Genomic DNA, 24562 nt, shown 5'->3' on the forward strand with positions numbered 1-24562 from the left:
CTTTTGATGTTGTGTAGCATGACTCATACTCTGACCTGAAAATACCTTCTTATGATCAAACATCCTGATAAACATCCTGATAGATTTTGAAGCAAGAAGGAAGATAAGGTAGAAAGACTGTTGAAGAGATGGGATCCCATAAAGTGACCATTTTGGTGGGACCAAAAACAATGAGCATAGCAATAAGATTTCACAGGTACAACAAGATCAACCAACAGTTATTTTATTGCTGTCTGATGTGCAAGATATGTTGAAAGTGAAGCAGAAAGGAATGGAAAGGTTCACAAGGCTGAAAAGGTGGATTTCAACAGCATCATGAGGAGACACTCATGGAAATTGATCAGCTGATAACCTCTAATTAGTTAAATGATTAAATTATTATCCCACTAACTCTAGATGAAAAAATGTGGCCTTATGCAGATGGAAAAAGAAAGATACATTAGCCATTGATGTCTTGGAGTAGAGGATTTGGAGATTTATATTATTTTTTGTGGATAGATGTAAAGCAGATGAGTTATGAAAGCCTCAATATCTTTCAAATAAATATTTTACCAAATTTTTCATCTTTTTTAGTGGAATTTATTTCTGTCTTCAGAGACAGCAACTGACTATATCTCACTGAGTTATAATATACTTTTTAGCTACACTACGTCTATTAGCTTTTTCCATCCCTCCTTTCCAAGCAGTAACATTTTCATTCCTTCTACCAGGACAGGGTATAAAATTTATAGAATTACTTTTTAGCTAAAGATACTGTGAGTAACTGCTTATAAACTTCATAAATGCACAAAATCAACATAGGATTTTAAAAAAAAAGCATTGCTACCTTGGGTACCTAAAATATTTATTTTTGAAGAGAAGACAAATGCTGTCTGAATGATCTAAGAAAAAATTGTCCTGACTATAAAATAGTTTAATTGAACAATTTTGTGAATAATAATACAAAATTGAACAATTTTGTGAATGAATTGAATTTGCAATGTCCATTTCAGTAACAGCATATAATTTCTTTTAGATATATTTTCATAATGTGAAAAAGAAAAAAAATCTGCTGCAGTGATACCATCTCAAAAGGTGATTTTGAGAAAATATTTTAAGAAATAACTATCACTGGTTTAGTTTTAAATAGCTGGTTTAATTGTTCAATTCACTTAGAAAGTTATGCTTCTCTTAACATTAAAGAAATAGACTGACTCAGGAAGAACAATATCTTCCCTGATATTTTATGAAAGCTTGTGGGAAATAAATAAGAAATGTATGGGAAAATGATATAGAACTTTAAGTTTCAAAAATCTGCACCTTAGTCCATAAAAACCAGCTTCTTTATTTGTGTTTCTACACTGCAATTCTCAAGTCTCCTCCTAGTGCCTTTAACTTCACAAATCATGATGTAAAAACAGTAAGACAGAAGAGCCCATGACCTTTCTTCCCTCTTCTCCCGGTCCATCCACAGCCCACTGGGTAGCACCACGAGGAAATTGCTGAGGTCACCTTCCTGTTTACCAGCTGAGAGCCTGTAGGCAGTTTGTTCCTTACTTCAGGAAGCTGATGTGCACAGCCCTGTGCGAGTGTGTTGTGCCAATGGCACACCCACACTTGCTGGGGAGGGAGTTTGCCATGGCTGTCCACCACTGTCCTATCCCAGGTCCTGCACATGCTGCAGGAGGCTGATGCTAGCAGCAAGGCAGCCTCCTGTGGAGCATCCCCACATTTTGCTTGAAGAAGCGGCTTCCACTCAGCATGAATGACAGCAGGTCCAGACAGCTCAGGGCAGTCAGGCTCAAAAAAACCTCATTGTAGCTTTCTAACTGGTCAAAATCACTCACATGCTGTATGTAGTAGGCCCTGAAGAGGTGATAAGGAAGGAACCAAATTATGATGACCCAGATGAAAATCAAGTTTTTCACCTGGGCCCAGAATTCTTGGTGTGAACAGAGGGAGGTGGAAAATTTTCTCGCCACTTTTACCAGGATAAAAATCTGCAAGCCCAAGAGGACACAAGAAATGAGGGCAACAGCTACAATTATGGCGTAGTTCAGGGCTTTCACACTCTGGTGCTGTAGTTCTTTGTGGAACTTGAAGCACGTTGTACTATTGTATAAGCCTGAGCGTCCATACTCAAAGTAGAAGAGCGGCACCCCAAAGACCATGACGAAGACCCACACGGCAGCGCTTGCCGCAATGGCATGCAGCTTCCTGTAAAACTCCACCTTGTCCTTCCACTGGAAGAAGATGAGCCACCGGATCACCAGCGTGATGACATAAAACACGAAGGTCAGGTACATGTGGATGTGCACCATGGCACTCACCATTTTGCAAAATGGCATTTCAAATACCCACTTCTTTTTGACGTAGTAGTGGAGGCGGAAGGGCACCGTGAGGAGGAGGAGGCTGTGCACAACAACCAGGTTAATGATGGCTGTGGTGGTCACAGACAGAGTGTTCATCTTGAGCAGCATGAAGGACATCGTGATGGACCCAATTCCACCTCCAGCAAAGGCAACTGAGTAGACAGTGACCAGTATGGCACTCATGGTGCTGCTGTGAACGAAGGCAGAAGAGGAGTCACTGCTGTTCCTGATCCCTTCAGTCATGTTCATGAAATCCTCCTGGTACATATTCTGGAAATGAAGGAATACAGAAAGACTAAAATAAGGTAGGAATGAGATGGTCTACCTAAAAAGCCAGAATAGCTGCCCACCTGGCTCTTGCTCAAGGAATAATCCTGAAATCTCACAGATGGCATCAGTAGCTGTAACCTGCACTTTTATCCAAACATCCTCCAGCCTCGGGGGAAATGGATGAGAAGGTTGGGCAAACAACTGCTCTAGTCCTTAAGACATTTCCAGCCATACTCCTAAAAACAAGCATGAATCCATAATATATGGGGAGAAATGATCCTTAGAAAATTACATCATTGTGGTGGTTTTGTGCTGTGTTATTTTTTCTCCTCTCTTCTGAGCATCTGCATGTTTTTACAGTGAAGATCAGAGATACTGTTTTCATTCTGCTACTCATTCATCAATTTGTTTATTTGCAACACAAATCTGTCCTTCCTAGGGCCAGACAACAACCATATGTTGTTCTATCTAAGATACAAATTCTGTTTGCTACTCTGAGAGCTGAGTTTTGAACACATTACAATCAACTTCTTCTCCATGGACAGTTTCTCTGAACAAGGGATTAAACACCATGTAAACCCAGACTCCATGGAAATCCTTCTTAGATCCTGCCAGGCCAAGAAGCGTGGGCAGTACTGTCCTGGTTCTCAGGGCCATTTCATATCTTACATGTAGTAACTGAGTGTTATGAAATGGGCTGCTAGAAAACATTAGGAAAGGACATCCTAGGTGAGTGTAAATCATCCTGTCTGACCCAAGCAGAAACTAGATGCAAGTCAATAGCAAGCATAAAAGATATGCTATACATTTTTAATATATTACTCTCTAAAAGAGAGATTAAAAATAATTCTTATAAATCTAAATGCAGCTCCTGTTAGTATTTTAAGTACTACAAGATCACATAGGAGGGGAAGAGTTCAGGTAGGGTGTTATCCTAAAGCATATCTGCATCTGTAAAAATGTCCAGGGAATGTTCACATTTCAGTTACAGAAAAGAACTAGGGAAAACTGAACAGTGTTGGGCTCTGTACTATCACAGTTATACTGCTACCGCTACCTGAAAAGTAATTTAAAACTGACTCTAGTAAGAGTCCATTCTAGCAGTGAATCCACAACACAAGAAGGAGTTTTCTCCCAAGTTTTTGTGATTTTTCATTTAATACTCAACGCTTTTCACTTCAGGAAGTAGTTCCTCAATTTCTTTGTATGAATGGTGTTTCAACTTTAATTTTTTTTAGGTAACAGGAACTACCAAGAGTTGGGAGGGGGAAAACTTTTTTAGCAGTCCACTCATTTTATAGGAAAGAGAAAATGCTGCAAACAGAAAATGCTTATATACTGGTTTTGCTCATAGTGGGGAATGAATATCTGTTATTCATCTCAGGTGTTTTGTGCTGTTTCTTAGAAATATTTCTAAACACTTACCCTCAAAGTAATCAAGGTCTCTTCATACATTGAAAAGTTATTCTCTAGCTATTCCAATGCATCAGAGATGCCAGATATCTTATTATAATCAGCATAAATATAAGTGCCATATCTCAAAGTGATGTGTTGGTTGCTGGCATTACTGACCTTTTGTATTTGATCTTGTATTTCAGAGTTATGTGGACAACTGATTCCAGTACATTAAGAGAATTACAATGGGTTGCACTGAAGGAGCTTTTTATCAAAGACACTGAAAATTGGCACACTGCAGCTCTTGCATCAGAAATGGTGCAAGTTCCTTCCAGTTCTGTTTTCGTTTCTGAGACAATTTCATCCTTACAACCATGCAGGTCAGAAGGGATTAGCAAGGGCTCTTCATCAGTTTTTCCAAGTTGTTGAAGAACTTAAGTTTGAAAAGATGTCTCTAAAAACAGGCATTACCACATTGTTTTGATTTAAAAAACATATTTAAAGTTTAAAACTTTTAAAAGTGTCACATGGGGGGAAAGGCAACGCACTGGAAATGTGGCTTGGTGTGAGCAGACGCAGCAGCAAGGCTACACTTGGGATCTCCTCTTGATGTCACTCTTCGGAGGCCAGTGAAACTTGAACTGAAGGCAGTAAGAACAGATAGGCAGAAGTAAGATAACCTGACTTCTAGGCATCAAGAGACCTATTTCTGTCTGCAAATAGGTGACTGAGTCACTGAAATTTCGATTTCTGCAGAATTCTCCAGTCATCATTAAATCCCTGCATAGTAAGATTCTGCAGGATATATAATTTTCATTAATCTTCAAAAAAAAACCAACAAGCAGCTGTGATAGCAGATTATCAGCTCCCCAGCAGTACAGGCACCCCACTGGAATATCATTGTGTGATGAATACAGAGTGTAACGTAACACAGAGCACGTTTCACAGAGGAAATGTTGCTTTCTGGTGAAATGAGGTTTCCTATCGTACTGACATTCACCATGCTATAACCTACTGACCTGAAATGCTACCTACAAGTCCTTTTGCCAGAATTTAGCAGGAGACACGTGGGAAAAGAATTAATATGAACCTTACAAGACACAGCTGTTCTCGTTTCTGTGCCTTCCCACCCCCTCTAGCAGCTACCAGTCCAGTGATACTGCTCAAGTCTTAGAGCCAGGTTTGGTCTTCCTCTGTGTTGAGCCTCTCATGACTTGGCTGAACTTCTGCCGGACATGAGCCTGAAGCAGCCACAAGGCATGAGTGGGCACCGCTTCATCTGGATGCCACAGCAGCTGCTGGGGGCTGGGGGACAATTGCAAAAATAGCTATTTCAGTCTGACAAAGGAGGTAGGTTGCCAGCAGGCCAGAGGCTAGTTTCTTTCAGAAATGTGATCAGCAAAAAGATTCTTGTGCATTCAAGATTTGTCAGTTGTCAGTGTGGATAATGCCATCACACTCATTTCATGTGACTGACTGTGCAGCACCGTCTGTGGGACTTGCCTGGACTGCTCTCTTCAGGACAGAAAAAGTCATAATGCTCAGTCTCTGTCTGTGTTCAAGGCCAGGCTGGATGGGGATTTGAGCAACCTGGTCTAGTGGAATGTATCCCTTCCCACAGCATGGCTGCTGGAACTAGATGATCTTGAAGGCCTCTTTCATCCCACATCATTGCGTGATTCTATGATTTATGAAAACAGTTTATCTGTGTCAAAATTTTCCAGGTAGGAAATATTAATTCCAACATTCAGGAACTTGTTTTTCTTTTATCTTACTGCTATTTATCTTACTATTATAAAAAAAAAAAAAAAAGGTAAGAAAGAAAAAAAGATTAATCATACTTCTGGACAGAATTTGTACAACCTCAGCTTCCAGGCATTTGATGTGCTTCTGCCTCTGTCTTCAGATTTGAAAACCTTCTGTCAAATTTAGACTTCCCCCATAGATACCTGATATGAGACAGAAGATCCCAGCCATACCTGTGGCTCCTCAGTGAACTGCCATTACACTTGTACTTGGTTCTTAGATGAAGAACTTTGCATTTGGCAGGGGTAAAATGCTTATTCTACTTCGTGCCTGATTTAGCAATCCAGACCAGCCTGTCACTGGCTTGTTCCCTTCATTGCATGCTATTTTCCATGAGTCACCATTATGTTACATCAACATTATATCAACTTATTAAAAAAAAACACCTCATTTGTCAGGAATTATGACACTCTTACAATCTCTGTCAAACAGTGAGCTCTACTCTGTATAACAAGCATTTGCAAAATTTATCCCCCCATACATGTCTGCTGAGAGACTGGCAGGCTTCACGCAGATTTTCATGTGTTCTGACAGTTGGGTTCTGCAGAAGAAGCATTTGCTGTCTGCATGCACCCAACTGAGAAGTTTCATTTGAATTTGGAGGAGAAAAATGTTCAACTCAAATGAAAGATTTCTATTTTCGACAGGCTTAAAAATTGAAAAATGAGTGTTCGACAGAACTGACATTCCTTCACTGAACTAGACTAGGTTGGAGGAAGTGCAAGATACAAATAATTTTTAAGAAAATTGTGTTTAAAATCTGCATCTGTTTCACAGAATTCTCATTTAGTCTCAAAGATGTTTTCTGTTGAGGGCATTGTAATTGCATTTAATTTTGTTCTAATTCCATGCTGTGTTATGGTAATGCAGGCTATACCACTAGAATAATTGCAGAACTTCTTTCATTTCCAAATAAACACACACCGCTGAAGTCTGAAGTATAAAAACCTGCTTAATGAAAAACACTAAAAATAAAATAATACTAAATATCAAGCACATTTTTACATTTAGACATTGACTTTTTTGAAACAAGTTTTCATGATTCCCCTAATTCATTTGGTATCTTAACAGCCCATGTCTCGCAGGCTGTGTCAACATTATACTGATATTTTGTGGTTTCAATTTAGCCCATTGAAGAACAAATGGGACAGAAGAGCATGTTGAGTTAGTCCCTCTTTCATTTGAGATTGTCACTATTTTTACACAAAAAATTGGAAACCATGAAGTGTTCCTAAAAAGGATTATTTACCTCCTTAGCTGTATCTTAACAGAGAGAACAAGCCCTTCTTGTCCTTATAGAGACTGGGTGATATCAAACACACACAAAAAGATAGATGAAAACAAAAAGCACTGCCTCCCAGTTTTAGAAGAGAGGGTAAAACTACAGGATAGCAATATAGAAAAGAATGAAACAATGTTCTTCCTTACTAGGAAATTGCCAAACACCCTGAGAAAACATTTGTGCAGAAAATGGGTTCAAAATAAAACAAATTGATGACTGAATGCTTTCCCCCCCTGCCCTAAACTTTCAAACATTCTTTTAAAAACTTTGCAAACCAAGGCTTTTTTTTTTAATCTGTGTATACTTACAGATTAAGAGTTTATCTCCACTATTCAAGTGTTGCTTACTTGGTTCTTCATTCTATGAAAGCTCTAAGAATAAAAAGCAAAAGACCTGATACTTTAAAGAGTCATTGCCTTACTTCCTTCTTTGAGCTTATTTCAAAACAATAACCCTGTGCTGTGTGAGGGTAGGGCTGCCCATGGGCACACAACCTTGGAAAGACTTTCAGTTGCATCACAGCATCCCTTACCTTGCAGCTGCTTCTTAGCCATCAGAGGTCTTCTAAGCCTCCCATTTCTGAACAGTGCTTTATACTACTGCCTAAAATGATAAACTATACACACAGAAGTGAGCCTCACAGTTTACCAAGACACATGTTTGGAAGGGTTGTTCCCCAGAGTGGAGAGGATGATTTGAAAGTGTGTTTTGAGAAAACAAGGCAGAACAAGAGGAAAATATGATCTAGATTGACTAAGTGTGGGTTTGGATGTGGTCAGAGACACCGAAGTGTAAGGGATGAAATAAAGCTCCCTCTACAGCCCAGCACCACTTCTCAGCTCTGCTTTCTGCCAAGATATTAGCTCAGTGTCTGGATCTCAGGACGTGATGCCATCTCTACAGCTGCACAGTGCTAGTAGAGGGAAACTAGGAGATTTAATTAAAAAGTGATTAGCCATGCCAGTGTCAAAGGCTCATTGAGCAATGATGGTTGCTGTGAGGTGTATGTGTGGTAAAGGTTGTCTTATTGTGGGACTGAGTCTCATGCAAGGTCAGTTTTGCCCTCCTGCTGGCTTAACATGCTTCTGTCAGAACAAATGGTTATATTTGAGTATAGTAGCTTTGAAAGCAACAGTATAGACATACAACTTATAAGTGTAATCTCACATGAGAACGTTTTAACTGACTGCATCCTGTTGCTTCACATTTGGTTAAAAAGCACAAGGGAAGTCCTGCTCTGCACTACTTCACAACAGACTGGTATGTGATGGAAACTGTCTTTTTGCATTTTGCAATTTTAGCAGTGGCTGACAGCTAAAGAACTGTTTAGATAATATTAAAAGGTGATCATACTACTAATGCTTGGCTCTTCTCTAGTACTTTTCTGCAAGCTGGTCTCAAAGCTCTGTTGAAAGTCATACAGATAAAAAGCTGAAAACTCCATAGCAGAGCCAGAACTAAAGCTAAGATATCCTTGAATCAAGACTTGTGCACTCTCAAATTAGTAATTTTGTCTTGGCTTCTTCTAGGTCTTGTTTTAGAATGAATACATCCCAGCGGAAAGAAAGCTAAAGTCCTTTTAAAACCTTCAGGTATCATCTGTATGTGGGTTTTTAAATTATACAATATTTTTGATACATAAAATAAGCTAACACATAGTTAAACAAGTTAAAACATAAGTAATGTTTTAATGTTGTATATTGATGTGTATTTTTGATGCAATATAGTAATTACATAACGTACAAGTTATTTAATTTTGCCGATAAAAAAACAATGCTGTTTTCTCAAGCAGTCAAAACAAATAAGAGTTTTTCAGGCTGACTTTTTCCCACATGTTTGTAGTTGGAAAATCTTCAGGTCTTTAATCCAGGATTAAACCAAATAATGAAATACTGGAGTATTATCTGGGATAGACACCCTCATTGCCCTTGTTGGTCTTTAATTTGTTGTTAGCATAAAGATCTAGGTAGGTATAGAATGCTTAGTATACATGTCATGAGGTGACTTTACCTTTAAGGTAGTTGTGAGAGCTAAGGAAGTTGAAGTTGCTGGGGACTGAAAGGAGTCCCTTCTCCTGACCAATTATTGGTCATTACTGGGAATTGACAGCAATTTCAACCATTGAAAAGGGAGATCAACTTGTGAACCCTACCTTAAGATGTAAAGTCAGGGGGCTTTAGTTCTCTTTGTTTTCCTGGCTGTGAAAGGTAACAGAGCTCCGGCCTCCCGCTCTCTGCCCGGCCATGTGGGCGGGCGGGGGCTGGGCTGGGCCTGCCGTGGCTCCCGGCCGGGAGATGGGGCCTGCGGAAAGTTTTCCCCGGGCTCTGGCCGGGCCGGGCCGGTCTCTGGCTCAGCTGCAGTGACGGAGTTCACTGGGGACTGCCGAGTAAAGAAGGAGAAAAAGCTCTGGACCTGCGGCGAGCTGAGACAGCAACTACACTCTCCAGAGCAGCCATGAGGAATTTTCTATCGCAGACGGCTCCAGCTCCTGCACCAGCAGAGGTCACAGAGCCATCTACAAAAGCCTGGGCAAGTTTTTAAACTTTTCATTTCTCAGGTGAGACTTGCAGATTAATCCTTTTATCCAGAGAGAGAAAAAGAGAGTGATCAACATGTTAAGAGACTTTATAAAACTATCAAGGACAGTAAAGAAAAGAATTAAGTTTCAGAAAAAATAGAAAATAAGAAGATGCTTTTATGAGCTGAAATACCTTTCTGTTAAGACTATGGAAATGGACAATAAGGTCTTGAAAACACTCCTTTAATTCATGACAGTATATAGGGAGGAATAGAGTGTTCAAAGTGTAAATTTTGAGTAAAAAGTAGAGTAATTATAGTACAGTGAAGTGCTGGAAGATTTGAAGCCTTGGGGGGAAATGAGAAAACTGTTTTCTAGTGAAGCTCACAGAGACAGATGAAGAAGACTTTTGCCTTTGAATAACTCATCCTTAAAATGTCATCCCTAAACTCATGGCCCATACACACCTCAGAGTGATGTGAAATGGGAGGAGTGAACTCTGATAACAGCAGTTCTGGGAAACTAACATCAGGGCAATAGAAAACTATAACAAAAGTAGTTTTCTTGTGAGAAACTCCATAAATTAACAGAAAGAGACTTCAGTTTCTCTACAAAGACTGGCGAAAAGACTGTAGCAGGAATTGGGACTGTTTTAACCATCAAAGTTCCAAAGTTTTTGTCTCTGTTGTCATGTGAGCAAAGGAATAGTGAGTAGATGGGGGATAAAAAAGGTTTTTTCTGGAAGTTTATTCTGGTGTTCTTATTATTGTAGTTTTTTAATAAACTTTCTTTATTCCTTTTAAGTTTTATGCCTGTTTTGCTCTTGTTCTAATCCATATCTCACAGCAAGAAATAAGTAATTTTTTTAGTTACTGGTTTAAAACCACGACAATACATCATTGCAATTAATTTTCCCTGATACATTGATGCAATTTTGCCCAGGATTTACCTACAACATGTACAATGGATTCCAGACTGGTATGTTTAGATTTTCAGCTGTAATGTGGTTATTTTAGAGTATTACTGATTTTAAACACGGGTACTAGAAATGCATGAATTTTACAAGTTTTGAGTAATTGCTGGTAGTCTTAGCAATACCCTAAACATCTAGAAGTGTGATGGTGTGTTTTCATGGTATTGTTGTATCACATGGATTCCAACCATCATCTAGTTTGAGTTTGCATTACAGCAACAGTTTCAAGGGCCAAGGTTGTTTAATAGTAGATGAGAATCTGGGCCAGATTTCAAGGACTGCTTGTCCTGAGTCTGATTAGCATCAAGATACCTCTGCTCTGGATTGTGGAAGGTCCTTGAGGAAAGAGAACCGTGCCCTTTATGCTCAAGCACAATACACACTGTTAGTGATTTTTCAGCTGTTCCAAATGTAAAGTTGTGCACAGAATAACCATGGCAACACAGGTGTTTTGTTTGCCTACATTTATTTTGCCAGGACTCAAGGATTTGGAGTGCTAATTCAGCAGTGGACTGTACAAGGTGGCAGGAGCTATGCAAGTGTGGTGGTTGGGTCTTCTAGAAAAATACTCTTCTCCTTCACTTATTTAAGTGTGACAAAGCAAAAAATAAGACCGACCTGGACACCTTAAATTGTCTGCAGGTAACCTAGCTCTTAGTTGTGGGTAAAGCTTGAGTGATGGTCCTGACAACACTAAAGTGATGTGGATTGTGTAGAATCAGGGAGGACATAATTCATAATAATTTGTACTCCTTACAAAAGCTGGCTTTTTGATCTGCTCAGAGTTCCTCCTAGTGCCAGCTGTGGGCCTGGGGCTAGTGTGTAAGACTGCCTAATCAGTTATTTAGTTGTAATGGTGACAGGTTATTTGCAGTTTATTATTAAGTAAAAGATCAGCTGCTAATAAGAAGAACTGAAAGGCAATATAAAATTAGAAAAACTTTTAGCTGTTACTAACAAAATCATAGTTTTGACTCATATTTCTAGTGTGCTTTACTATTTCAAGCACCTGAATAGAAAGATATTAATTACCTACAAAAGGAAAAAAAATTCAGTATCAGCCAAAAAACATTTTGTAGATAATAAGTTTCTTAAAATATCTCTGTCTGGGTTCTGGATCAGTTGTGATTTGTCGCTGTCACCCAGGCAGTGCAAGGTGTCCCGTAAGTGAGAATTACTGCCTGTGACACATCTGAAAGAACATTTTGGAAAAGTACAGGGAGTAAAATGTGGCTTGAAATTCCTTGTTTCACATGCCTTTGCATAGCAGAGCCATAAATTTAAGCTCCTCTGAAAAGTGGAAATGCATCTGGTGTCCTACTCCTGGTTTTTTACTTGTTTTGGGGGAAAAAAATAACTTTGCAAGTTATTATCCTTGTGCATCATTTCTTAAATTTGCTTAAATGTACTTGAGGAAAAGTGGCGTGGAGAAAGTCTGTTTCTCCTTCAGCCTATCTCACTACCTTTTCCTTCTACAGAAATGCCAAATTGCACCATGCTGAAGCTTAGCACATCAGTAAAAACCTTCTCAAATTTCTGCTCAGGTCTTACCAGTATCCACATCTTTCAGAAAAGTACTGAAAACAAACCAAAACTTAAGTTCACAACAAAATCTGCAGTATTTCTCCTTTGATAGTGTGGGAGGGATCCCAGATCTAGAAACCAACTGTTCTAATACTAATAACACTGGAAATTTGTCCAACTTCTGCCATACCTTCACTTTTCTATTGGACTTTGCTTTGGCCTCAGTGCTGGTCGCCAAGGGCAGGAGGAGGAATCAGAAAATCGTACAAAAATCATACAAAAGGTGTCTGTTCAGTCTCCAGCCTAAATGGACTTTCTGAGAAGGTGTCTTACTTATATTTAACTGCACACTTCTAATAGTATATCACCAACTTAAATATTACCTCTTTTTTGAAGGATTTTACTAGCTTGTATCTGTTGCAAGCCAGTAAGTTTTTCAGGGGATGTGCCTTTCATCAGGAATCCAGCACAGCAATTCACTCATTATGAGAGCTTGTTCTTACCAGGGTGAAAAAAAAAAGGAAGGAGGAGCTGATTGACAAGGAGATGTATTACATGTACCATAAAGATGACACCAGACTGCAGAGAAAGAAATCATATATGCAGCATCAATTCTATAAGCATATATACCTCTTCAAGAAAAAAATTCTTTCTCTTCATCTTGAAAAGACAGTGCTCATCCTAAAATATTTTTGAACTTTGTACTTAACCTCACTAATTGCCTGCTGGGTTAGGCAGAATGCTATAAGGAAGAATATATTTTTAAGAAGGATTTCAACACAAGTCTATTGCTACTCACCCTCAAAATGTGTACTGCAACTACTAATACTGTTTTATTCCCAGATTGCTTATTTCATCTGATTTCTGACTGCAGACTCTATCAAACTCTATCATCAGGTGCATGGAAAAATAATTTTACCAAAGATCACTTTCATGATGAATATACATATACAGATATTTATGAAACTTAGAATGCTAGAATGCGTTGACTGAGGAGCAAACCTCCCTGCATTAGTCTAAGCTCCTACTGCCTAGGAGCAGTACAGAAAGTAAAGCTTCCTGCCAACACTGATTGATAATGAAAATTACTTCTTACCTTAGCATAAATGCAATTAAATTCATGATGTGTCTGCTACAGTTGGGTTAGAGAAGAATTCAGGTTCCTACTGTCATTTCAGAAAGGAGGAATTTACTGCAAGGGAATTTTTCCACACTGCATTCTCAAAGCACACTGGTTTGCAAGAGCCTTTCCTTGATCAGCACAGCTACACTGCATATGAGAGCGAGGTGCTGTGGGCACAAAGTGCTCTGTTACATCAAATTGTTTGGGCTGAAATGGTTCACTTTGCTGTTAAATCTGGAAGTTTCCATTCTGAAAAAATTATAAGCAATGATAACTTTTTGATATAAATGATAACTTTAGCTGCATAAGAGATCTTCAGTGCATATACCAAAGTGTGAAACCAATTGTGCTGTCAATAAGCTCATTATTGATGTATTTTTAAAAGCTTTTGCCTATTTGGAGTTCAGTTGAAATATTTAAGAGGGCAGCTAGACAGCCCTGCCATAGGTGCAGAAGCACAGTAAGTGCTGCTGTTCTGGGCTGTGGAAGAATGCCCTCACCTGTCCTTTGTCCCAGTGTCCTCCAAATATGTTTTCTCTTAGCTTCTCCCCATTTCATTGACACAGGTGTCCACAGAAAATCTTGGGCCATGCTGCTTGTGGCCTTAATGATGTTTTGCCAGTCCAAATATTCTTCAGTTTTGGAGTGCCCTGTGCTGTGGTGTTGCACTGGGTCCTGTACTTGGCTGATCTTTGGACCTCTCTGCAGAAAAATAGATCTGAAAACAATAAGTTATGAAATAGCTTCCCTTTCTAACGTCCTTCTTTTCATTTCATCCAGGCTATTTAATGTTCCATACATATTCTTTACTACTGGAAAGAGTAAGAAGCCAATATTTTATGTCATTATTCACTGTAGCTCTAATGAAGCAGTAGCTGAAGACAGACTGACAGGACTTTATGATACTATGAGCCCTACATGATAGATGAAAAGGTAAAATAAAACTAATCCGCATGTAGTCAGTGAAGCGTGGTGTAGAGAAGGTACAAATAGCATCAATGTGAGCTGGTACAGAATTAATTTTGTAGGATGTGTACAAACCCTGATGGGTTTCCATGGCCAGGTTTTGGTAGTGGGGGAGGCTACAGGGGTGGCTTCTCTGAGAAGCTGGCAGAAGCTGCCTCTGTCAGAGCCAATGCCAGCCAGCTCCAGGATGGATGTACCACTAGCCAAGACTGGACCAGTTGGAAATGATGATAGTGCCTCTGTGATAACATATTGAAGAAAAAGAAGGAGAAAAAAGGGAAGAAAAGTTATTATGGCAGTTGTACTTGCAGCCAGAAAAGAGTGGGGTGGGAACATGCGAGAAGAGCAGCTCCAAGGTCAGTGGAGAAGGAGGGGCAGGGGGTGATCCAGGCGCAGGAGCTGAGATTCCTCTGCAGCCCATGGTAAAGTCTATGGTGAAGCAGCTGTGCCCTTGCAGCCCATGGAGGATCACAGGGATGCAGAGACCCACCTGCAGACTGTAGAGGAGACCCATGCTGGAGCAGGTCAATGCCCAAAAGAGGCTGTGAACCTGTGGGAGGCCTGTGCTGGAACAGGCTCCTGGCAGGGAGCTGCAGACCCATGGAGAGAGGAGCCCACACCAGAGCAGGTTTCCTTCTAGGGCTTGTGACTGCTTGGGGAATCCATGCTGGAGCAGGAAGGACTGCATCCCAGCCAAGAATGACCTGTGTTGGTGAAGAGCTGCTGTCTATGGGATGGACTCACACTGGAGAAATTCACAGAGTGCCATCTCCCAGGGGAGAGATGCCACATCAGAGCAGGGAAAGAAACAATGTATGATGAACTGACCACACCACCTTGCCCCATCTTCCTCTGACACTAGACTGAAGGAGGAAGTAGAGCTGAGAAGGAGGGTGTTTTTAAGGTCTGCTTTTACTTCTCATTATCTTGCTGATTTTGTCAGTAATAAATTCAGTTAATATCCCCAAGATGAGTCTGTACTGCTCATGACTGTATTTGGTGAATCATCTCTCCTGGTCCTTATCTCAACCCATGAACCCTTTTTTATATTTTCTCTCCCCTGTTCAGTTGCAGAGGGAAGTGACAGAGAGGTTTTGGTGGGTACCTGGCATGGTGGGCATCTGTGAAGGTATGAGCTCTGGTCCCAAAACAAAACAGTGACAGGTGGGCAGTGACCTGACCTTTATCTTCTGAACAAGATAGGTTAGACTGGCCACAGTAACATGTCTCTTTAGCTCCATTGGTTCTGGTTCTCAAGTTAGCACATTAAGCACTAATTCAAGTACATCTTCACAGAAAGGATTTCCCCAAAATAGCTTTCCTGTTGATATCGGTAATAGTAAGAATTTGTGGAGTTTAAGAAAATAAAGCACACAGTTAATGTGTTTAATTGTGCAACTGAGATGAAAATGAGAAGCAACAGCTCACTGAGTAGCAATTTCCACTGCTGCCTTTTTCTCTCTGCACCATCAAATCAGGATCATCAATGAAAGTGATTCAATGATTTCTATAGCCCTCATGGTGAGAGAGCTCACCATTTACTACTAAGTACCTCTAACACAGTAAGTGCAGATAAAGCAATGCCTGTTTTGTATCCACTCCAGATTTTCCTTATGTCTCATATTTTGGTTAAAACTTTTCCCCTCTTATTTTAACTTAAAAGATTTTACTGTCTTCAGTGAGTTTACAATAAGATAATAAATTCTGCATCAAAAGCTATCTCCACTTAGTTTTCAGATTTTTTCCCCTATCCATGCTAGTGGGTGTCTGACCTCATTCCATTCCCACACCTAAGATTATCCTTGCATGAACTTAATTTCAGCTGTGCCACAGAGATCAGTTCCAGGCTAGGAAGAAGTTCATTAAATTGGTGAGAGGTTCTAGCATTGCATTACACTTTTTCTGAAGTTTTTTTCCCCTGGACTTTTTTGTTTCAGATTCAGAAGCAGCCTGCACATGGTTTCTTTAGGTTTCTTTAGACACCATTCTTTCTAATGGTGTCTTTCTGTACAGTATTGGATATAGAAGTAATGCATGTTGCCCTGAGAGCCTGAGGTATTGTGTGCAATTTAGAACACAATGCTGTGTAGAAATATCTAAGCTAGTGTTAAAAAGGTAGTTGGTGATAAATCTGTGTTGGAGTGACATTCCCTCATCAAATTTATCCCTGTTTTCCAGGCTTAGAGGCTTCTGCACTTCAATTAGCTCCTCCAGAGCCAGTTTTGGTACCTCTGCATGACTTTGCAGAAAGTAACAGGCGTATCTCAGTCTGGGTGGATTGTGACTGTTGAATCTTAAAAACATCCAGGCTGGCAGGCACCTTGAGAGATTTTACTGTCAAACCTCCTGTTGAAAGCAGGGCTATACACACAGGTATCCAGGGTCTCATCAAACTGAGCTTTGAATATTTCCAGCAGGGGAAATTAAGCTTCTCTGAATTTTTCTATGTCTGTCTTGGACAGGGAAGACAGAAATTGGACACCACATCCCAGGTGGGGCTGAACAGGTAGTAAATGGGGTGGAATAATCACACTCCTGACTTGCCTGCTGTAGTCCTTGACCTGCTGGTCTGGGCTCTTGTTGCTGCGGCCCATGATGAGGTTTCATTTCATTGCTGAGCTGTGTGAGTGCCTGAGAGCATCAGGGATGGTGTCTAAATGTGCCAAACTGAAGGCAGATCTGGCAACCTTTTATGGGGGTGACTTGAGATGATCAGCATCCGAGCTGATTCTGAAAAATTTACTCATCATGAAAAATATCAGAGCCAATGAAGAATGAGTAGAATCATTATGGAAATTTTCTCCTCATTCTTTGTTCAAAGATTAATTGCAAAAACCTATACAACACTTTCTTCTTTTAATGAATTTCAGAAAGGATTATGAAAGTGTGAATGCTATTGTTAAAGGAGACGAGAAGCCCTTTCTGCAATAATAATATACCAAAATATACTTTTAACTACCACTTTACTTCCACTGATTTAATAAAATATGACATTCACAACTGCTGCAGTGGACTAAGAACCTAAAGTACTTTTAACTTCTCTCCTGTAATGTTTCCCCCCAGCTCTGCTGAAATCTTATCTCCCACGAGGAGCCATTAAGCTCCTTACAGATCTGCAGCCTTCTCTTTTGAGTTTAATACTATTTCCCTCCTCCTGGTCTGCCCCCAGTACCTCAGTAGCTCTGCTGAGGACCTTTGCAGCACTTACCCAGCCCCTCTCCAACAGCATAGCAGGACACTTGCCTCGCTCCGTGGGACTCCTGGACTTTACAGAGAAGTGCTGCTGAGGAACTGCTACTGCAGCCCAGCTCTGTCTGCTTCCTGAAGTGCTAGCCATTGCTCATCAACCACAAACAGCTGACAGACAGGCTTGGACCAATTGTAATCTTCTCACTTATCAGGGTCATTGGTGAAGATGTGTTATGTTCTCTTCATTATATGTTAAATACTTCCAGTTATTGTGAAATGTATTTTCTTGTAAGTGGCTACACGTGAAAGAGAGAGCTACAGGTGAAAGAAAGAGGACTAATTGTAATGAAAGTGAATATAATACATGGGAGTATGTGTTTGAGGTTATATATAGACATAGGTATTTCTCTCCTGTGGTATGAAGGCCACTCAGCCTCTTGGCAGGACTTTCTCAGTTCAGATAATACTAAGAGATCTGACAATTTTCCTCAAGATACAGTGATAAAATATCTGTAGCATCCCTGAAGCCGGGCATCCTGAAAGGCTGAAAGTGTTCTGATACTTCTGAAATGCTTCTAGCTCTTTATCAAACAGTAGTCTTCCAGAGAGATGTAAGCATCCACTCTGCATATGCTTTTTGTATACTGCAGTTGTTTTATAATTGAAAAGTACTGACTCAAACTTTTTATAAATGAAGAGAATAAAGCATGTGAAAAGAAGATGTGGGGTGAATTTTCTATGAAATATCATGATCATCTTTATAAAACACTGCTGGCTTTATTCTTCATTGTATCTATTTCATACATCTGCTACCAGAAATCTGTCATCGCAACACAGGTATCCTCAAAGCTGCAATTATTCCTTGACCCCATTTAATTTCAAAATGTCATTCTCTATCAGTGGCATAGCAGAATAGCTGCAAAGCCTGGCCATGCAACAAGTAGCAAGGTAGGACAAACTCATATTTCAAAATCTTGGTGTTGCATTCCCAGGAGCTCAGTATGAATAATAAAAGTGTTCAGAATAAGGATGCTCTCTTTCTTCCAAATTAAGGGCATATGCTTAGGGACTTTTAAATCCAAAAGCTCATTAAATGTTCTGTCCTATCCCCATGTTAAGATTCCACAAGATAAAAAGCAATAGTTGATGTAGAAAATAGAATACTTTCCCTAGCAATGTCTAACTGCTCTTTTCAAGGTTCAATAAATAAACTGTTTTTCCAATAACCAGTTAAGCTTAGAAATACTCTTTTAGTGATTTAAAAATTACAGCAAAATCAATGTTAATAAGATATAATAATATCTTTCCTCAAATAAGAAGTACAGCAATATTTTCCATTGCACCCAAATACAAAAATTATAAACAGCGCTGAATTTGTTTCATCTGTGTAATAGCCTGCTAGTCCAATATTACATGGTATGAAAGGCATGAAAGACTTAAGACATTTTCTTCAAAGTTTCTTAACAAGTCTGCTACTGAGTCAGAATTAGACTACTTTTCAGCCAATGTGTCTCATGCTTTAACCTATAAGCTATATTTTGCCTTCAATAACTGGAAGGAAGGTTTAAAAAAAAAGAAATTCTCACATTGGCTTGTGAAACTCAGTAACTCTTGTCTCAAGCAAAAAAAAGCTATGGGTTTTTAAGAAGCTACTCATCCTCAGCAGTTAAATGGAGCATTAAATATTCCTGAGAATTTGATTTTTGAGAAACAAAGCTTGCACTTTCAATGAGAATGTAGCTCTATCATTTTTTTTATTTTTAATTTTTTTTTTTTCAAGACATCTATTTGCATAGTCCTAGGATATAGATATGGATTTCTGGAGGGCATCTGTGTTAGCCAGGCACTCAAAGCAGGGCTGGCTTATGTGAGGTTTCTCAGTGCCAGGACTAGTGGAGTTTGAATAACTCAAAAAATGGAGGTCACATCATCTGCAGGCTCTAGTCCCAAAGTTTGACTGCTCTCATACTGTAGTTTTCTTCCCTAACATCTAACTGGAATTTCCCATGCTGCAGTTTTATATCCACTGCATCTTGTCCCATATCAAGTCACCTCTGAGAACTATACTCATCTTTATTTTTCTGTTGCTTCTTATGAATTAGGTGCAGAGAGATAAGATCTACCTGTGCTTTGGGAACTGCAGCCCAGGATGTGGTTGGCCTATTTTTTATTTTTTTTTAATTTTATTTTTTTAAATGTCCAATTTTGACACAGACAGAGGGATCCAGTGTGTGCTTAAAAAATTCCCAGGTCACACCAAATTAAGTGGTGTGAATGACACTCCTGAATGATGGGAAGCCATCCTGACCTACCTGGACAGTCTGGAGAAGTGGGCCCATGAGAATCTCATGAGGTTTAACAAGACCAAGCACAGGGTGCTGCACCTGGGTCAGGACAACCCCTGGTATCAGCACAGGCTGGGGGATGAACAGATGGAGAACAGCCCTGGGGAGAAGGACCTGGAAGTGCTGGTGAATGAGAGGCTGGACATGACCCAGCTGTGTGCACTCACAGTCCAGAAAGCCAAACGTGTCCTGGGCTGCATCCAGAGCAGCGTGGCCAGCGGGGTGAGGGAAGGAACTCTGCCCCTCTGCTCTGCTCTGGCTGCTGAGACCCCGCTTGGAGTCCTGCATCAGCTCTGGGGTTTCCAGCAGAGAAGAAAGGACACAGACCTGTTGGAGTGAATCCAAAGAGATATAGCACCTCCTTTATGGGGAAAAGCCAAGAGATTTGGAATTGTTCAGCCTGGAAAAGAGAAGGCTTTATTGAGAGACCTAATTGCCTACTTTCAGTACCTGAAGGGAGCTTACCAGAAAGAAAAAGAGGGACTTTTAAAAGAACAAGTAGTGCCAGGAGAAGGGCCAGTGGCTTTTAATGGAAAGAGGGAAGGTGTAGATTAGATATTAGGAAAAAATCGATTACTGTGAGAGTGGTGAAGCAGTGGAACAGGCTTCCCAGAGAAGTTATGAGTGTCCCATCCCTGAAAGTGTTTAAGACCATTTTAGACAGAGTTCTGAGCAAACTGGTCTGGTGAAACGTGTCTGTGGCAGGGAGGTTGGAACTAGATGATCCGCGGGGTCACTCTCCAATCTAGGCCATTCCATGATCATGATTCTGTGATTCCTGGTTGCCAGATGGGCCCTGGTGAGTGTGTAGAGAAGGCTGTTGTTGGGCATGGAACCTCACTGCCAAGTCCACTCTTTGTGTCACAAAAGCTGGCAGCCCTGCTGCAACCAAGGCTACGTACCTGTAGACACAGACATGTCCACACTTCCTCCAGAGTAAAATATCCCTCAGGTAAGCAGTAAAAGATACAGCACTTAAATCGACAGCTGCTGTTCATCTGTGTGATTTTGGGAGTAATTTTTTACCATGCCACGGTTCCATGCCAATAACTCACACTAAAAACCAGCCTTCAACTGCCTCCTCAGTCTTTACAAGGAAAACTGCCTGATTCTACCGTCACTTCCAGAGAAAAGCAGCAGAACTGTACAAAGTTTCCCATTAACTACAGATCCATGAAGAGAGAGGAAAAAGTTAGAACAAGTGTGCAACCACTATAACATTTAACTTTTGTGGCATTTCTTTGGTGTCAAGACACACATTGACACATTTTTGTCACAAAGACACAAATGTGTCAACAAGACACATTTAGTGTCCAGTTCTTTTGTGTTCAAATAGTCTTACAACACAGCAGGGGGAGGATTAAGTATAAAGTATATCAATGGAGCAAAATGGGACAGAAAAGGGGTATGGGGTCAGGTGTGAAGACAAAGTCATTGTCATTAGAAGAACAGACCTGCAACTCCTGATCTATCAGTCTTTTCTTCTCTTTCTTGCTCCTTCCTAATCTTATTCTTTCAGATGAGGAACATTTGATTCTTTTTCAGCTCAACAGCAACAATACTTGAAGGGTCAAAAGCATATGAGCATGATAAGGCATTCTTCTAACTCCTAGTTGGTTGTAGAAAGTTTTCATAATCAAAGCTTGGAATTTGCCAATTGAGTTATCATGGCCTTTGTCTAGAACCCAGAAACTGCACATTAACAAACCACAAGTTCAACCCAATATCTGTTTGATGTGCTATGCCACAGGCTGCAAACCCCTTTCAATCTCCTGTGATTAATGTCTGTCTCACTGTGAAGAAGAAAGCACAAGCAGCACCAAAGTGCTTGAGCCAGTCTTCAGCTAGGTGTTGTTTCCTACTCTGTGCTGCAGCACTTCTCTGTGAGGATTACTTCTGCATCTGATGAAAATGGGAGTTGTAAGCATATATCCATGGTGTTTTTCTGAGAGCAGATCAGAAGACCTGAGAATTCTATTTGAGCAATGAAGAGGAGAGTCAATAAGACTTTAAAGGACAGAAGCAGCCATGGCCCTTTGTGGCTTTAATCAATCCAGGAATGTTTTGTGAATGAGAAATACAGAACAGTCTAGACTGAGGAAGGCCTCAAGGAGACTGAAAAGCTGCAGTATCAAGATGTTAACCCAATTTATAAGAGAGATGTCTTAAGGAATTAGTACAAATTTTCTCCCTGTTCATAGACATTACCAGTTGTGTTCAGCACAGTCACACTTGTTTGCATCGTCTTTTTACTATTTTCTTGAATGTTTTTCCCTTGGAATCAAAGTTTAGTGGATTATGTGCAGATTATTTGAACATTGAAAAGACTATTGTACTTCTAGAGAAAAGCCAATAAATTCCCTTCTTAGAGGAAAAAAGGTTATTGATTCCTGTTAAAACAGAGCACAGTTGATTTTAGCTGACCTTTACTAGACAGAGGAAGGGTGGATTTGTTTTAAAAATATTTCTTGTATCTTCCACAAGACAGAAGAGCAACATGCAGTGGTCAAAAGCAACTGCTCGAGTTATCCACCATGGCAATGAATTCTCTGGAGGGCTTATCATAGAATCTATGATTTCTATGATAGAAATCATAGAAAGACTTGGGTTGGAGGGGACCTTAAATATCAGGAAGGGATCTTTCCCATAGCATAGGATGGCACATTTTTTGTTCCAATGTCTGAAGGACTAAGTTTGTTTGCTGTGCTAGGAGTGAAATAGAAAGCAACCTTCTGCTATTGCAGTAGCCAGGTTTGGGAGCAAGTTTGTCTATGGGCAGAGAGCTGGTTTTGAGGCAACAACAATCTAATTCTGCCATTTGCGTTTTCCAGTGCTGCTAATCAGGGAAACCTGGTCAAAGTCTTTCGTCAGAAAGAAAAGGGAAGCAGCTTAGACATAAGAAGGGTAGATCAGATATTAGAAGCAGTGAAACCTCTGAAAGCAAAAGATATATTCTGAAAATTTACAACATGTCAGCTTCTTTCTTGAAGAAGTGTGTGACTTAATTTTGCAAAGAAAACTGTAAATTTAAGAAACTCCAAAGCTTTGTCTGTTAATCTTTTGTCTGTCTCTTCAACTGGAAAAAGCACAGAAGGCTTGTTCTGCTGGGAGGGTTACCAGTCTTAAGCATTGGAACATGGGCCTGGGAACTCTTTGTGTTGAAAAGATAATCCAGGAAAGACATAAAAATATCCTTCTTTATTCCAATTCAGATGTTAACGTGTGGTTTTCATGGTTGCCAAATCTAGCCTAAAAAAAAAAAACCAAAAAATAAACAAACAAAAAAACCCCAAGGGAAATTCAAGTCTTTCCACCAACATGGAAGAGAAGTGAAAGTACTTTAAGCACTGTGTCTACTAAAAACAAAATGTAGGAGTCCACTGTCTGAGCATTCATGGCAGACATCCTTTTCTGAGTAGACATGGATATAGCACTGTAGGATTTTTTTAAAATACCATTGAATAAACAATGGAATTGAATTTTGAAAGGTCATGATGCAGTGTCAAAGAAGTGATGAAGTCAGATTTAGAGTTTTTTTACCCATACACAAATGAGAAACCTCTTCATAAACGAAATTTAAATGACCACTCAGCTGCAGAAATGGGACAGACATCTGTACCACACAACAGTTGAAACCCTTGCTTTTTTTTCAAGTGGGGCCCTCTGCATGTGGTAACCACAAGACTTCACCTTCCTCCAGAGGATGGGAGGGCTGTCCTGTGTGGGATTGCAAGTGGCAGCTCAGTACTTTCACAGAGTGAAGTATGTGGTCTGTGAGTCTATGAGCCAGAGTTGTCTCAAAGAAAGAAGACAGCCATAACATGTAAAGGAGCACAAGCAGAAAAAGGAATTAGAAGTCAGGAATGTGAAACCACTGAGACTGCAAAATCAGACATACAAATTCAGGGAATAGGGAAATTTGAGTAGTGCAAAGCCAGCTATCTCTTGTCTAGTTCTTTCTTAGAGCCGTGTTCTTCCATTTGGGAGACACCATTTCCAATTTTCTAAGTGCTGGGAGAATGCAGAGAGATGGGGAGTGCTGGCACTACAGCTGCCAGCAAGCTGCTAGGGTTAGCCATATCTGTCTGGGATGCTCAGCCTGAAGACTCTGCCTCCCTTTTTTGCATCAGTCTGTTTTGGTAAAATCTTTAGGAGAGCCAGTGAACGGTGTGACCAGGCTGGTACTTTCCATCAAGTCAGCTGAGCACTAAATCTAAACATATTTCACCTGAGCTACAGCTCCTAAAACTGCAGTCCTTGTGGATGTGCTTGTGGACTGGGGCTCAGCAGGAGAGCTCCTAGTGCTGATGGTATTTCATGCATTGCTGAGTTGACCACTGCCTGACAGAGCTGGCAGTCTAACGTGGCTATTAAGACAATGCCTCTTCAAGGAAATATTTGTTACTGTTTTGAATTGAGCCAAGACAATATCCTCCTAATTACATAGGCCTCTTCTCTCACCTCCACCGCTACTGCTTCAGTCACTGCCCCTCTGTACCACCCTGCTAATGGGAAAGATGTCTTTAGGCTTCACTCCCACTTCCTCTCTAATTAAAACATGGCTTCTTCCTGAAATGCTGGATGCCATTCCCATCTCTAGGGCTTCTTGGAAACAGATAAAAAGCCAAAAGTGTCTTATCTTAGGTAGCTATATTTTGTTGCCTCCCTACTCTTGTACATGCATGTATTCATGTACATACACAAACACAGCAATAGCCTCGTTTTTACAGACTTGTTTCATAGTCCATAGCTGAACATTGTTGAATAGGGGTTTTAGATGTCTGAACTAAAAATAACTGCTCCCTGCTAAAACATCACAC

General features: G+C 40.2%; 2 protein-coding genes across 16 annotated transcripts in view; one reads left to right on the plus strand and one right to left on the minus strand.

Moving 5' to 3' along the window:
* Positions 1–207: 207 nt before the first annotated feature.
* Positions 208–17538, minus strand: GPR141 (G protein-coupled receptor 141). 14 transcript variants are annotated; one of them, XM_086847239.1, is made up of 6 exons: positions 9257–9366; positions 7413–7475; positions 5520–5697; positions 4565–4657; positions 2702–2857; positions 208–2621 (listed from the first exon to the last, which is right to left on the minus strand). In XM_086847239.1, the coding sequence occupies exons 5-6, from the start codon at positions 2744–2746 to the stop codon at positions 1674–1676; spliced, it is 993 nt and encodes a 330-aa protein (XP_086703365.1). In that variant the 5' UTR covers positions 2747–2857; positions 4565–4657; positions 5520–5697; positions 7413–7475; positions 9257–9366; the 3' UTR covers positions 208–1673. The 14 variants fall into 14 exon arrangements, with proteins under 14 accessions (XP_086703365.1, XP_086703416.1, XP_086703412.1 ...); XM_086847290.1 differs by lacking the exons at positions 2702–2857; positions 5520–5697; positions 9257–9366 and adding exons at positions 4194–4470; positions 17417–17531; XM_086847286.1 differs by lacking the exons at positions 2702–2857; positions 5520–5697 and adding an exon at positions 4194–4470 and having other exon boundaries at positions 9257–9565.
* LOC111923616 (uncharacterized) overlaps positions 9283–24562 on the plus strand; it is a 29163-nt gene continuing 13883 nt past the window's right edge. The window contains exon 1 of one of the 2 annotated variants that reach the window (XM_086847340.1): positions 9283–9661. The gene's annotated coding sequence lies outside the window, so the exon portion shown is untranslated. Of the gene's footprint in view, positions 9662–20573; positions 20695–24562 lie in introns of those variants that run through there. The other variant, XM_023919435.2, reaches the window with a different exon arrangement.

The sequence above is a fragment of the Cyanistes caeruleus genome, chromosome 1 (assembly GCF_971803275.1).
Source record: "Cyanistes caeruleus chromosome 1, bCyaCae1.hap1.1, whole genome shotgun sequence".
Lineage (NCBI taxonomy): Eukaryota > Metazoa > Chordata > Aves > Passeriformes > Paridae > Cyanistes > Cyanistes caeruleus.